Source organism: Protomyctophum parallelum (assembly GCF_964188405.1).
Source record: "Protomyctophum parallelum genome assembly, chromosome: 22".
Lineage (NCBI taxonomy): Eukaryota > Metazoa > Chordata > Actinopteri > Myctophiformes > Myctophidae > Protomyctophum > Protomyctophum parallelum.
The window spans coordinates 34,035,974-34,048,473 of NC_139714.1; the positions used below are offsets into that span (position 1 = coordinate 34,035,974).

At 41.9% G+C, this 12,500-nt stretch overlaps 1 protein-coding gene across 1 annotated transcript in view; it reads left to right on the forward strand.

Annotated features, from left to right (window-relative positions):
* Nucleotides 1-12,500, forward strand: part of grip1 (glutamate receptor interacting protein 1) — a 63,307-nt gene that overhangs the window by 26,042 nt on the left and 24,765 nt on the right. Inside the window, 6 exon segments of the mRNA XM_083757846.1 lie at nucleotides 882-1,027; nucleotides 1,770-1,853; nucleotides 2,642-2,717; nucleotides 2,868-3,013; nucleotides 4,069-4,216; nucleotides 4,763-4,932. Of these exon segments, the coding sequence (XP_083613972.1) occupies nucleotides 882-1,027; nucleotides 1,770-1,853; nucleotides 2,642-2,717; nucleotides 2,868-3,013; nucleotides 4,069-4,216; nucleotides 4,763-4,932 (770 nt within the window).

A 12,500-nucleotide genomic window follows, 5' to 3' on the forward strand; every position in this document is an offset into this window, starting at 1 on the left:
GTAACTATACTGTTACTGTTAAGTACTGTACTTTATTACAATTTTGAGGTATTTGTACTTTACTTGAGTATTCCATTTGCCAACATACTTTTACTTCTACGCCACATCTCAGAGGGAAACATTGTGCTTTTTCTCCACTACATTTATTTGAACACTTTAGTTACTTTGTAGAGCTGCAATTTTCAAATGACTTCATACATTTGAAAACGTGTGATTTCAATTTGGGACATTCTGCATGATGAGTACTTTTACTTTTGTACTGTACTTTTGTATATTTTGATATCAATAATGTTGTACTTTTACTCATGGACATTTTGAAATCCGGACTTTCACTTGTAACGGAGTATAGTTCTACATTGCAGTATCGATGCTTTTGCTTAAAGGACCACTTCACCACTTTTCAACCTATCTTCATATAATAGGTCCTCACTAATAATCATGAAAAAACGGCACAATTATTTTCTACTCGGTCTGTGTCTCATAGGAGGGCTGTGGGCAGTTCAGAAACCGTCTTCCAGTGACATCATCGATGGGGAATACAAGCTAATAGAAACTGCAGGCTTTCTAGTCCTGAAAAGTTGCAATGCGAAAATGCCATCGTTCTCACGATAATGAAAATCTAAACATTTTTGTAAAAAAATCTTGTTTAAAAAATAATCTGCCTAATGATGATGTCACTGGAAGACGGTTTCTAAACTGCCCAATGCCCTCCTATGAGACACAGACTGAGTAGAAAAAAATCGTGACATTTTATCATGATTATTAGTGAGGACCTATTATATGAAGATAGGTTGAAAAGTGGTGAAGTGGTCCTTTAAGTAATAAATGTGAGTACTTTTCCCCACCACTTGATGCATGCATACTGTATATCCTTTTGACAGGAGTGACCAGCTGAGCGTGGGAGATTACATTCGCTCAGTGAACGGCATCAACCTCACCAAGTTCAGACACGACGAGATCATCGGCCTGCTGAAGAACATCGGAGAGAGGGTCGTACTGGAGGTCGAATATGAACTCCCTCCCGTCTGTGAGTTCTTTATTAGTTACTAGAAGTCGGTGGTTTTTAACCCTTTTTCATTTCGTGGCCCGTTATTTATTCTGCATTTGAGCCACGGACCGCCATGAGATTTAGCCTTGCAGACCCAAAACTAAAGAATGTTTTGCGCAAACGTTGCTCAAAATAACAATTCTTCTGCATTCTCTTAATGTGTAGACTTGGAACTCTCGTAGAGCGTAAAATGAAAGCAAATGGAACCATAAGGGTCCATTTGGTTTCATTTTACGTTCTCAAGAGTTACATTTGGTTACCAACTCTCCATCATTTAGCTGGGGACCACCTGGAAACCCCTCAAGGACCACTGGTGGTCTCCGGACCACCGGTTGAAAACCACTGCTATATGTAGTAGTGTCATATTACTGATGCATTGATTGGCGTTGACAATTCCGTCAACAAATAAGAACTACTGTAAGTGGAGACGAGATCCAGTAGAACTAGTCATTTCATGTTTGGTTGCGCTCTGAAAATATTTTCCGCAGCCATGCATGCAATCGAGTGATAAAATCATTCATTACGACGCCATCAAGGCAACAAATCCACTGTAACTATTGAGGTGGCTAAAATATGACCAAAACTAATTTCATTCAAAAGACTATTATGACCTAAACCTAAAGCAAAATTAGCTGTCCAAATGAACACTGCATTGTAGTTTGACCTTGTAAGCATTGATGTTGTTAATGATGTTATTAATAAAGTTGTTTTTGTATTCCAGCAGTGCAGGGGTCAGGGGTCATGTTTAAAAATGTGGAGGTCACACTTCATAAAGAAGGAAACACGTTTGGCTTCGTTATCAGAGGTAGGAAGTGCACACGCGTGTGTGCATGTGTGTGTGTGTGTGTGTGTGTGTGTGTGTGTGTGTGTGTGTGTGTGTGTGTGTGTGTGTGTGTGTGTGTGCGTGTGTCAGAGAGAGAGATGTGTGGCCTGACTGTTGATACATGTTTTAATTTTAATTTACTGGTAGATGGAATTTGTATCTTGAAAACAAAGTTTGGATTTTCATAAATTGCAAATATCTGCCTTATTCTGAAAAATAAATCTATTTTCTGTCATTGTATAAATGTAGGGCTCTGTGTAAGTGGAGAACTGTTTACAAATCAAATCACTGTACTAAATTAAACAATATCTTTAACCCATTACGACCTGAGGCTGATTCTAATAATGCCTATTAAATCCTTAAAATAAGTTTTCTGAAAAACGTATCAGTGGTGCTCAAACCTTTTAATTATATGTATTTGGCCGTGGACCACCATCTCAAAATATTTTGTTCCAGGGACCCCCAGAAGCAAAGATTTGAGTAAAAAAAAAACCTTGGCTTTAATGTTTTGTTTTTAAAGATTTTTCAAAAATAACAGATCTTTAGCACGGCACGAAGTGACGCGTTATGATGTCTGCTATGTTTGAGTAGTATAAAATATAAAATATATGTATAAATAAATAATAAATAATGTTTATACTTGAAATCGTAAATGACACCGATGGGTTTCACGGTTTTAATCCAAGAGCATTAAAAAAAAAAAAGTCATCCACATTCACCTGGTACAGCCATTTTTAGGTTCATATTCTAAATGTCTCTTATGTTTGTAGGCGGAGCTCATGAAGATAGGAATAAATCCCGCCCCATCGTTATAACCACCATCAGGCCAGGTGGGCCGGCTGACAGGTGAGGTGATTAGGAATTCACAGTACTGCTGCAACATTCTGCAACACTTTTATCATGTAATATTAACCAATACAGTACAGTAAAACACAGTAAAACTGGCTGCAATTAAATCTCTCTATCCCCCCCCGCCCCCTCTCTCTCGCTCTCCAGAGAAGGAACTATCAAACCTGGTGATCGTTTGCTAAGTATTGATGGAATTCGCCTCCATGGCAGCAGCCTTTCGGAAACTATGAGCATTCTGAAGCAGTGTGGACAAGAAGCGACACTGCTTATTGAATATGATGTCTCTGTTATGGGTGAGCTATCAGCTACTATATCATCATGGTAATTGTCATGTTGCGTAACAATGGGACGTCATCGAAGATGTTCCCACCCTGTTTTTGCCGACAAGACCAAAAATCTTAAAACGTTAATAACTCTTGATCTAAAATTTTGATCAAGAGTTATTAACGTTTTAAGATTTTTAGATTCTAAATCATCCCGTCCAATTCTAAGAAAAGATCATGTCTTAGACGGCCCACCACGGTCCCGTCGCTAGTCGTGTTAGATTTAATCATACCTCCTGTAGTTGTCGATCGGCTCTAGAGTGTTTTGGCTACATTTAGCTGCTACATCCACATCAGGGATAACATCCGGTCCGTCGGTAAAAGTGCTCCGCTACTATAAATCGCCGGGCGCTATGATTTAATGGATTAAATAACCCTGGGCAATCCTTTGCCCTGGGCTCCTTTTCATGTGAAGGAGTAGCGTTTCTACTCCGAGTCTCCTCCGGGTGACTGAACTTCTCACCCTATCCCTGAGGGAGCCACCCGTCTGAGAAAAATCTTTTTGGCTGCTTGTATTCGCAATCTTATTCTTTCGGTCATGACCCCACAGTTCATGACCAATAGATGAAGATTGATCGCTATATTGAGAGTGCCTATATCTGCTATCCTATGCTTCCTATCAGCTCAGTGGTCCTGTTGGTATAGTGATATTAGTATTGGCCATGTCAGGCTTTTGTGGGTAGAGTGTCCACCCTGAGATTAGGTTCAATCCCCCGTCCGGGTCGTACCAGACTAGAAAATGGGACCCAGTGCCTCCCTGCTCGGGACTCAGCATCAAGGGTTGGATTTGGGGAAAGTCCCTGCGACATGCAGTACTAGCATCATGTCCATGGGGTGTCCTGTACTTGTACATCAAGCTGCAGAAACAGGAGATAGGCCTCCAGCCACCTGGTTTGGCAAGGCGAACCTACTTACTTAAAAAATGTCCCCTAGAGACAGAGCCATTACGTTTCTGTTTGGTTTGAGCTATCACGAACATTACGGTAAACCTTGCATCTTTTTCTTTCTCTCCGACCTGAAAACAGACTCTGTGGCGACAGCATCCGGTCCGCTGCTAGTGGAGGTGGCCAAGGCGACGGGGTCCAGTCTGGGTGTGGCTCTCTCCACCTCCATGTTCTGTAACAAGCAGGTCATTGTCATTGACAAGGTCAAGCCTGCTAGCATCGCAGACAGGTAAACTAACAGCGTCAAGTGTTGGAACTAAAGCTGGAGACGGAGTTAATCGATGTAATCGATTATATCATTTTATTTATTTATAATTCATAGTTTGCTAAAATAATCAATTAATAATCAATCCCTATAAGTGCTTAATCGATTCATTGATGTGTAAAAAAAATACGAAATACTTTTTTGCTTCTCAATTATTTGATAAAAAAAAAGTAATCGATAGAATGAATGATCGATAGTTTTCAGCCCTAGTTTTTTAGAGGTTGACCCCTTAGCAACCCCAAGCAAGCAGAGCACAGCTGCTTGCTTGGTCACGCTCTACCACAGGAGTTAAACTTCTCAGTAGAAGAGCAGAGAGACCGAATATAACCACCACATTAAGTGTTAGTTACATTGCGTTAACATGCTAAATGAAATAAAAATGTATTTACAAAAAAAGGTTATAGTGCAGCTGTATGGGTCTTCTTAACCTCTGATAAACCTCTAAACACTTCGAAAGACGGTAAAGTCCTTAAAGTGAACAAACGTAAACGTGTGTGTGCGTGCGTGTAGGTGCGGTGCACTCCATGCAGGAGACCACATCCTGTCGGTAGATGGAACGTCCATGGAGTTCTGTTCTCTGGCTGAAGCCACTCAGCTGCTCTCTGCCGCCTGTCAGACCGTCAGACTGGAAATACTACCACACCACCAGACCAGACTGGCTCTAAAACCACCTGAGCAAGGTACTCATGCTTTACTGCTGCTACTGCTACTACTGCTGTTACTACTATTACTACTACTGCTGCTACTGCTGCTACTACTAATACTGCTGTTACTACTACTGCTACTACTACTACTACTATTCTAATTTTAAAGGTTTCATGACATTCATTTTCATTTATTTGTATTTCTTTTTAGGTTTTTCTTTGAGGTTTTATAACATCAATTACACCCACACAACCTGAACTTTGAACATTCAGTGGATCTTCTGTGGTTTGGGATTTTCTTCTGTGTGTTCTAATGCCTTTTGAGCTGCAATGAGAACAGGCAAAATCCCTCAACAGTGACATCTGCTGGCAAATCCCTCTGTCATATATGGGATTTGTGGACTGTTACATCACAGTCCACAGGCAAATCAGAGCACTTGTTTGAGCCTAATTATTCAGAGACCACAGGAAATCCACTGAATGTTCAAAGGTGTTGGGTGCAATTGAGCTCAGAAAACCTAAGAATAAATACAAAAATTGAAATTTTTAATTTTACTTTTATGTCACCAGACCTTTAATATCATACTACTTCTACTAGGACTACTGATATTACTACTACTACTACTACTACTATAGAGTGGTTCTCAACATGTGCCCACATGATTTTTGGGGGGTCCTTAGATGACACTGAAGTGACTCTAAGGACTTTTAAGACGTTTTTTAACTCATCCTTGGCTTCTTTAACGCCTTTTAAAGAGTATCCCGCACCACCAACTTTAACGTGTTAATTAGCGCTCTATTTAATGATAAAACTATAAAGTTGGCTCACCGCTAATCAAAGCTCCCCTCGAGCGGCAGCTCCATGTTCTATTGCTTCCCCTTCAGGCACAATGCATTGAAAGGCCTCATCCACCTTCTATCGGCGCCCCCTGCTGGTGGAGGTTGAGTTAATACCTCCAAAAAGAAATACGCCTCGCTTCGTTTGCGAGGCGTTGTGAGCTTGTATATCTGCAATTTTCTGTGGAACCAAACATGTAATGTCTCAACTCCTACATTCCAAGTGCTGGAGGAAGGGGGGGGGGGGGGGGTGTCACTACACCAAGGCCCGAAAAATTATAATTATTTTTATCGACAAAAAACAACTGTAGATTTAGTCGACTAAAGTCGCATGACATTTTAGTCGACTAAAACTAGACTAGCACTAAAGCATTTCCGATGACTAAAATACGACTAAAACTAAATTAATTTCTATCAACACTGTTGAGAACCACTGCTGTAGAGCACATACATGTATACTGCAAGTCCTGACATCACTTCCATTATTCCCCTGAGTTGCCTCATTATCGTGAGAGTTGTTTTCTCCATTGTAAATCCTACACACTTTTGCATCATCACGTCATTATTAAGATTAATTAACTGTGTTCCACAAGAATAAACAAAAAATGAGTCCGGCGGGATTCTGTCAGGTATGTGACTCTGTGCGGTGTGTGACATTTAGTTACATTGTGATAACGTCTGTGTTGTGTTTGGAGAAAATGTAATGATGCGGCGGAAGTATTCAGTATTTAAGTCTGACGTCATTTTGTAGTGCTACGTTACGTCTGGGTCCAAGTGGCACCAGCTCCCGTCCGCATCCCATTGTAAATAGAATATCTAAACGCGTGAATCTTTTTAAATTGACGTTATTTTTCAGTAAGGAAGCCATAGAGGGTTAAAATGGGTCTTAATGCTTCCATGACAAGTGTCCATGACAACAAAAATATATGATGTGGAGACAATAAAGACTATTATTATCATTATTATTGAAGGTGGCAACAGTCCATTTGCTCGGTAAAATATTTCGGGGGATATTTACAATGTGTGCAGGCTTGAGAATGTTGAATCTAGTTTGCATTAATGAGGATTTAGTTGACACAATCAAATAAAATGGCGATAGTATTCCATGTGGGGCAGACGGCCTGTCACAGCCAGATTTGGGAGAGCAGCGCAGCTTTGTTGTTGCGAGGAAAGCGGTAAAATGAGACTTTCGTGGTTGTTTTCGTCTCAGATTTAGTCCGACGGAGCGTCACAGTATAACTCCATGGGGACACAAAAGCGACACAAAAGTAGGACCCGGAAGTATCTCAGGAGGGGGCGCTCACGTCACAGCTAAAATACTGAATAGCGTTGGAAACTACAGTGGGAAATTCACTGCCTGAAAGGTTTGAGAACCACTGCTTCAGTGAAGACAAAATCCAGTGCAACACAACGTGGCGATTTTGTGCGACGGACCGGACGGTAGTGCCGTGGTCCGGACGCTGGGCAATGGGAGTTGTAGTCGTTTGGTCATCTGTAAGCCTAATCGTATTGTAGTCGAGTTGTAGGCGGCCCTCTACTTTGTAGCTCTTTGGAGTGACTGCCTTGTCACACACAGTCAATTGATGCCTCATATCCATATGAATAAAATCGTCAGACTCATTCGTTTGGTTTTTGGAACGCAGTTCTTTATGACGTGATGCTGAAACCGCGTATGGGATTTAGAATGTGGACTTGGAAAACACCTGGGTGACCCCAGGGGGGTAACAGAAGTGATGTTAATATTAGTAGTACATACTACTACTATTCAACATGTAAATGTTTTTTTTGTTAAACCTTACCCTGGTGTCTGTCTGTCTGTCTGTCTGTCTGTCTGTGTGTGCGTGTGCGTGTGTGTATCGTGTGCATGCGTATGTATAATGTGTATCGTGTATGTGCACGCGTATGTTATTTGTGTGCGTTGCGTGCGTGCGTGCACTGGTGCAGTGAAGGTACAGTGCAGTAGTCGTTCTCTCCCCTGGCAGAGAGGCGGAGGAGGAGGAGCCTCATCCTCTTCGTCGTCTACTCTTCCTTCTTATCAACACTACAACACCTTCCACTCCTCCTCCTACACCCGCAGTCTGACCCGCAACAACAACTCCACCCGTATGTTTCCAATCCTCCCCCCTCCTCTCTTTGGCTCCCATTTACAACAACAACTCCACCCGTATGTTTCCAATCCTCTCCCCTCCTCTCTTTGGCTCCCATTTATCAACAACAACTCCACCCGTATGTTTCCAATCCTCCCCCCTCCTCTCTTTGGCTCCCATTTATCAACAACAACTCCACCCGTATGTTTCCAATCCTCTCCGCTCCTCTCTTTGGCTCCCATTTATCCAACAACAACTCCACCCGTATGTTTCCAATCCTCCCCCCTCCTCTCTTTGGCTCCCATTTATCCAACAACAACTCCACCCGTATGTTTCCAATCCTCTCCGCTCCTCTCTTTGGCTCCCATTTATCAACAACAACTCCACCCGTATGTTTCCAATCCTCTCCCCTCCTCTCTTTGGCTCCCATTTAACAACAACTCCACCCGTATGTTTCCAATCCTCCCCCCTCCTCTCTTTGGCTCCCATTTATCAACAACAACTCCACCCGTATGTTTCCAATCCTCCCCCCTCCTCTCTTTGGCTCCCATTTATCCAACAACAACTCCACCCGTATGTTTCCAATCCTCCCCCCTCCTCTCTCTGGCTCCCATTTACAACAACAACTCCACCCGTATGTTTCCAATCCTCCCCCCTCCTCTCTTTGGCTCCCATTTATCAACAACAACATTTACAACAACATTTACAACAACAACTCCACCCGTATGTTTCCAATCCTCCCCCCTCCTCTCTCTGGCTCCCATTTACAACAACAACATTTACAACAACATTTACAACAACAACTCCACCCGTATGTTTCCAATCCTCTCCGCTCCTCTCTCTGGCTCCCATTTATCAATCTGATGATGCAGTCACGGTTTTCAACATTTTTCATATCAAGGCCCATTTTTTTTTTTTGCATTTGAGCCACAGACGACCATTTGAGGACATTTTAGACTCGCTGACCCCTGTCAGATCTGTACACCATTCCATTCTCTAGTTACGTGGACTTCTTGTAAATTAAGTAATGCAGATGCTTAACAATGATTTAACTCTTGAGAGCGTGACATTTTACACTCTGAAAAGTTAAAGAACTAATAAGGGTCCTTTTGGTTACACACTCTCCATCATCTAGCTGGGGACCACCTGGAACCCCTTCAAGGACCCCTGGTTGAAAACATTTTCATGTCAACACCCCCCCCCCCCTATGTTAAAGGACCACTTCACCACTTTTCAACCTATCTTCATATAATAGGTCCTCACTAATAATCATGAAACAATGGCGCAATTCTTTTCTACTAGAAACTGCAGGCTTTCTAGTCCTGAAAAGTTGCAATGCGAAAATGGAAGCAATCGTTCTCACGATAATGAAAATCTAAACATTTTTGTAAAAAAAATATTGTTTAAAAAGTAATCTGCCTAATGATGATGTCACTGGAGGACGGTTTCTAAACTGCCCACAGCCCTCCTATGAGACACAGACTGAGTAGAAAAAAATCGTGCCATTTTATCATGATTATTAGTGAGGACCTATTATATGAAGATAGGTTGAAAAGTGGTCCTTTAACATTTTTCAAAATTATTCAAAACATTTCAAAAATATGATTTTTTCAATTGTTTTTCATAAATGGCTGAAACAACTCGTTTAGTTAGGGCCCTCACAGACCCCAGGGGGTCCCTCACAGACCCCAGGGGGTCCCTCACAGACCCCAGGGGGTCCCCGGCCCTCACAGACCCCAGGGGGTCCCCGCCAGGGCCCCACTTTGAGAACCACTGATCCGTAGAAACCAGCACTGCAGAGCCCAATGCAGAAATCACAAATGTGTATCACCACCACTCACTGCGTGAGAATGGTCAGGCACTGAGAAATGTGGTGGCTGAAAATCTCCTTCATTTCAATATTGCACCCTTAAATATTCTTGGTTTAGTGGCCTCACCCTTTCTCCCATGTGGAGGGAGATATTACAATTGTTCATGTCCAATTGAACCAACTAGCATTAACAGAAATCAGAAGAATGCGTTTTTTTTGTATCGCTGATGCTGTCATATGTGGTGGAGATACAGTAAATCACTCACATCTAGCCTAGTCAACGACAAAGAAAAACCTAAAGCTTGCATCAAATAAATACAAATATTTGACTAAGCTATGTGCAGCTTTCCTTCATTCAGTCCCCCAGTTGTGGCTGTGCTGGCCATGAATCTTTTGGCATGGGTTCATTAGCCTGCCTGCATTGGAATATCAAACACCAAAGATCACTGGAGGGGCGTGAGGCCTTGGCTGTCTGGAGACAGTCCAAAAGGCAGAGTCGTGTGTGTGTGTCCACCATCTCCCCCGATCCAAGACGGGACCATCTGCCCTTAACCAACAATTAAAATGTTCTGAAAAACGTAATGTTTGTATATCAGTGGTTCTCAAACATCTTCATGTGAAGGACCCCCAAAAGTATATGTAATTGGCCGCGGACCTCCATCTCAAAATATTGTGTTCCAGAGACTCCCAGAAGCATGAGTGAAGATTTGAGTTAATAATGATCACTTTGATAGAAGGTATATTATGTTCAAAGATTTGCACACCTTGTCACCATTTCAAAAAACAAAAAATAGCAGATCTACAAGCTCGTAGCGCTGCACAAAGTGACGAGCTACAGTATGAGAATGGTCAGGCACTGAGAAATGTGGTGGCTGAAAATCTCCTTCATTTCAATATTGCACCCTTAAATATTCTTGGTTTAGTGGCCTCACCCTTTCTCCCATGTGGAGGGAGATATTACAATTGTTCATGTCCAATTGAACCAACTAGCATTAACAGAAATCAGAAGAATGCGTTTTTTTTGTATCGCTGATGCTGTCATATGTGGTGGAGATACAGTAAATCACTCACATCTAGCCTAGTCAACGACAAAGAAAAACCTAAAGCTTGCATCAAATAAATACAAATATTTGACTAAGCTATGTGCAGCTTTCCTTCATTCAGTCCCCCAGTTGTGGCTGTGCTGGCCATGAATCTTTTGGCATGGGTTCATTAGCCTGCCTGCATTGGAATATCAAACACCAAAGATCACTGGAGGGGCGTGAGGCCTTGGCTGTCTGGAGACAGTCCAAAAGGCAGAGTCGTGTGTGTGTGTCCACCATCTCCCCCGATCCAAGACGGGACCATCTGCCCTTAACCAACAATTAAAATGTTCTGAAAAACGTAATGTTTGTATATCAGTGGTTCTCAAACATCTTCATGTGAAGGACCCCCAAAAGTATATGTAATTGGCCGCGGACCTCCATCTCAAAATATTGTGTTCCAGAGACTCCCAGAAGCATGAGTGAAGATTTGAGTTAATAATGATCACTTTGATAGAAGGTATATTATGTTCAAAGATTTGCACACCTTGTCACCATTTCAAAAAACAAAAAATAGCAGATCTACAAGCTCGTAGCGCTGCACAAAGTGACGAGCTACAGTATGAGCGTGTACATCTGCTATTCTTTTAATAGCCAAAGTATAATTTATTTTTTATTTTTAGCCCAAATCTAAAATGATACGGATGCTTAATTTCCCGGTCTTTTCCATGTTAGGGTTTGCCAGTGGGGTAGAAGATTTTAGGGGAAAACCTTTGTCACCTAGTGCAGTGGTTCTCAATCTTTTTCATGTCAAGGACCACTATAATCGACATTTATTAGCCCGCAGACCCCTATTTGAAAAGATTTGCCATGCAGGGAAGATCTTTATCACGGCTCTTTCAGTGATTCTCAACCATTTTAATTTCAAGGACTCCCAGTTTGACATGCATTATTTAGTCTGCCAAAGCAACTTTTAACAGATTAGCAGTTGATTGTTCCATTTCACCATTGTTTATGGTTCAAGAACTTCAAGCACGCATGGCTGCCTGAAGTTGTAGACTGAGTGAGCGCTGTCTGTGCTGCCTGTGGCCTGAGTCAAGGCTGGAAGCTGAGTGAGGGCACAACACCTGCTTATATAGGGCACACCCGAACTGCGATTGGCCAATGAGTTAAGTGGTGTGATGGCAAACACATGTGTCTCTTTAGGGATGCAAAAAGAATGGGATCTGTCCACCAGAGGCTGCCATTTAGACAGCATGGAGAACATTCACAACAATAACTTTAATTAAAGGGATCTTAATTTCAATTCAAATATAGCAAAAATAGCTGATCTACAAGCTCAAAACGTGTCGCAGTATATGTGGCCATCTGGAGTGAGTGTGGAAATATATAGTGGCCCTCTCCATCGTCAAAGTTGCCCACCCCCCTCATCACCTAGTGCATGAATCACACCAGAATGTTTTGAATATATATATTTTTTTAATGTAGTAGTTACTTCCGAGGGGATGACTCCTGACTAATGTTTGCTGTGATATGCCCAATTTACTGACCGCCTGCTGAAAAGTACCTCAGAGCGCACTATTCTAATTTACACTACTAGCATTGAAGTGATCCTATATGAGCTGATATTGACACTAGGGTTGTCCCGGTCCGATCACGTGATCCGTTAAATCGGGGCCGATCGCGTCATTTTCAAGTGATCGGCATCGGATCGGGACATCCCTAGACTGAATATGATATCCATATCATGATATTAGACTGGATATGGTCTGTGATTTGGGATATTTTATTATTGTGATATGGCATAAGTGTTCCATAAAAATATAAATATCGGATCGTGAAGAATCG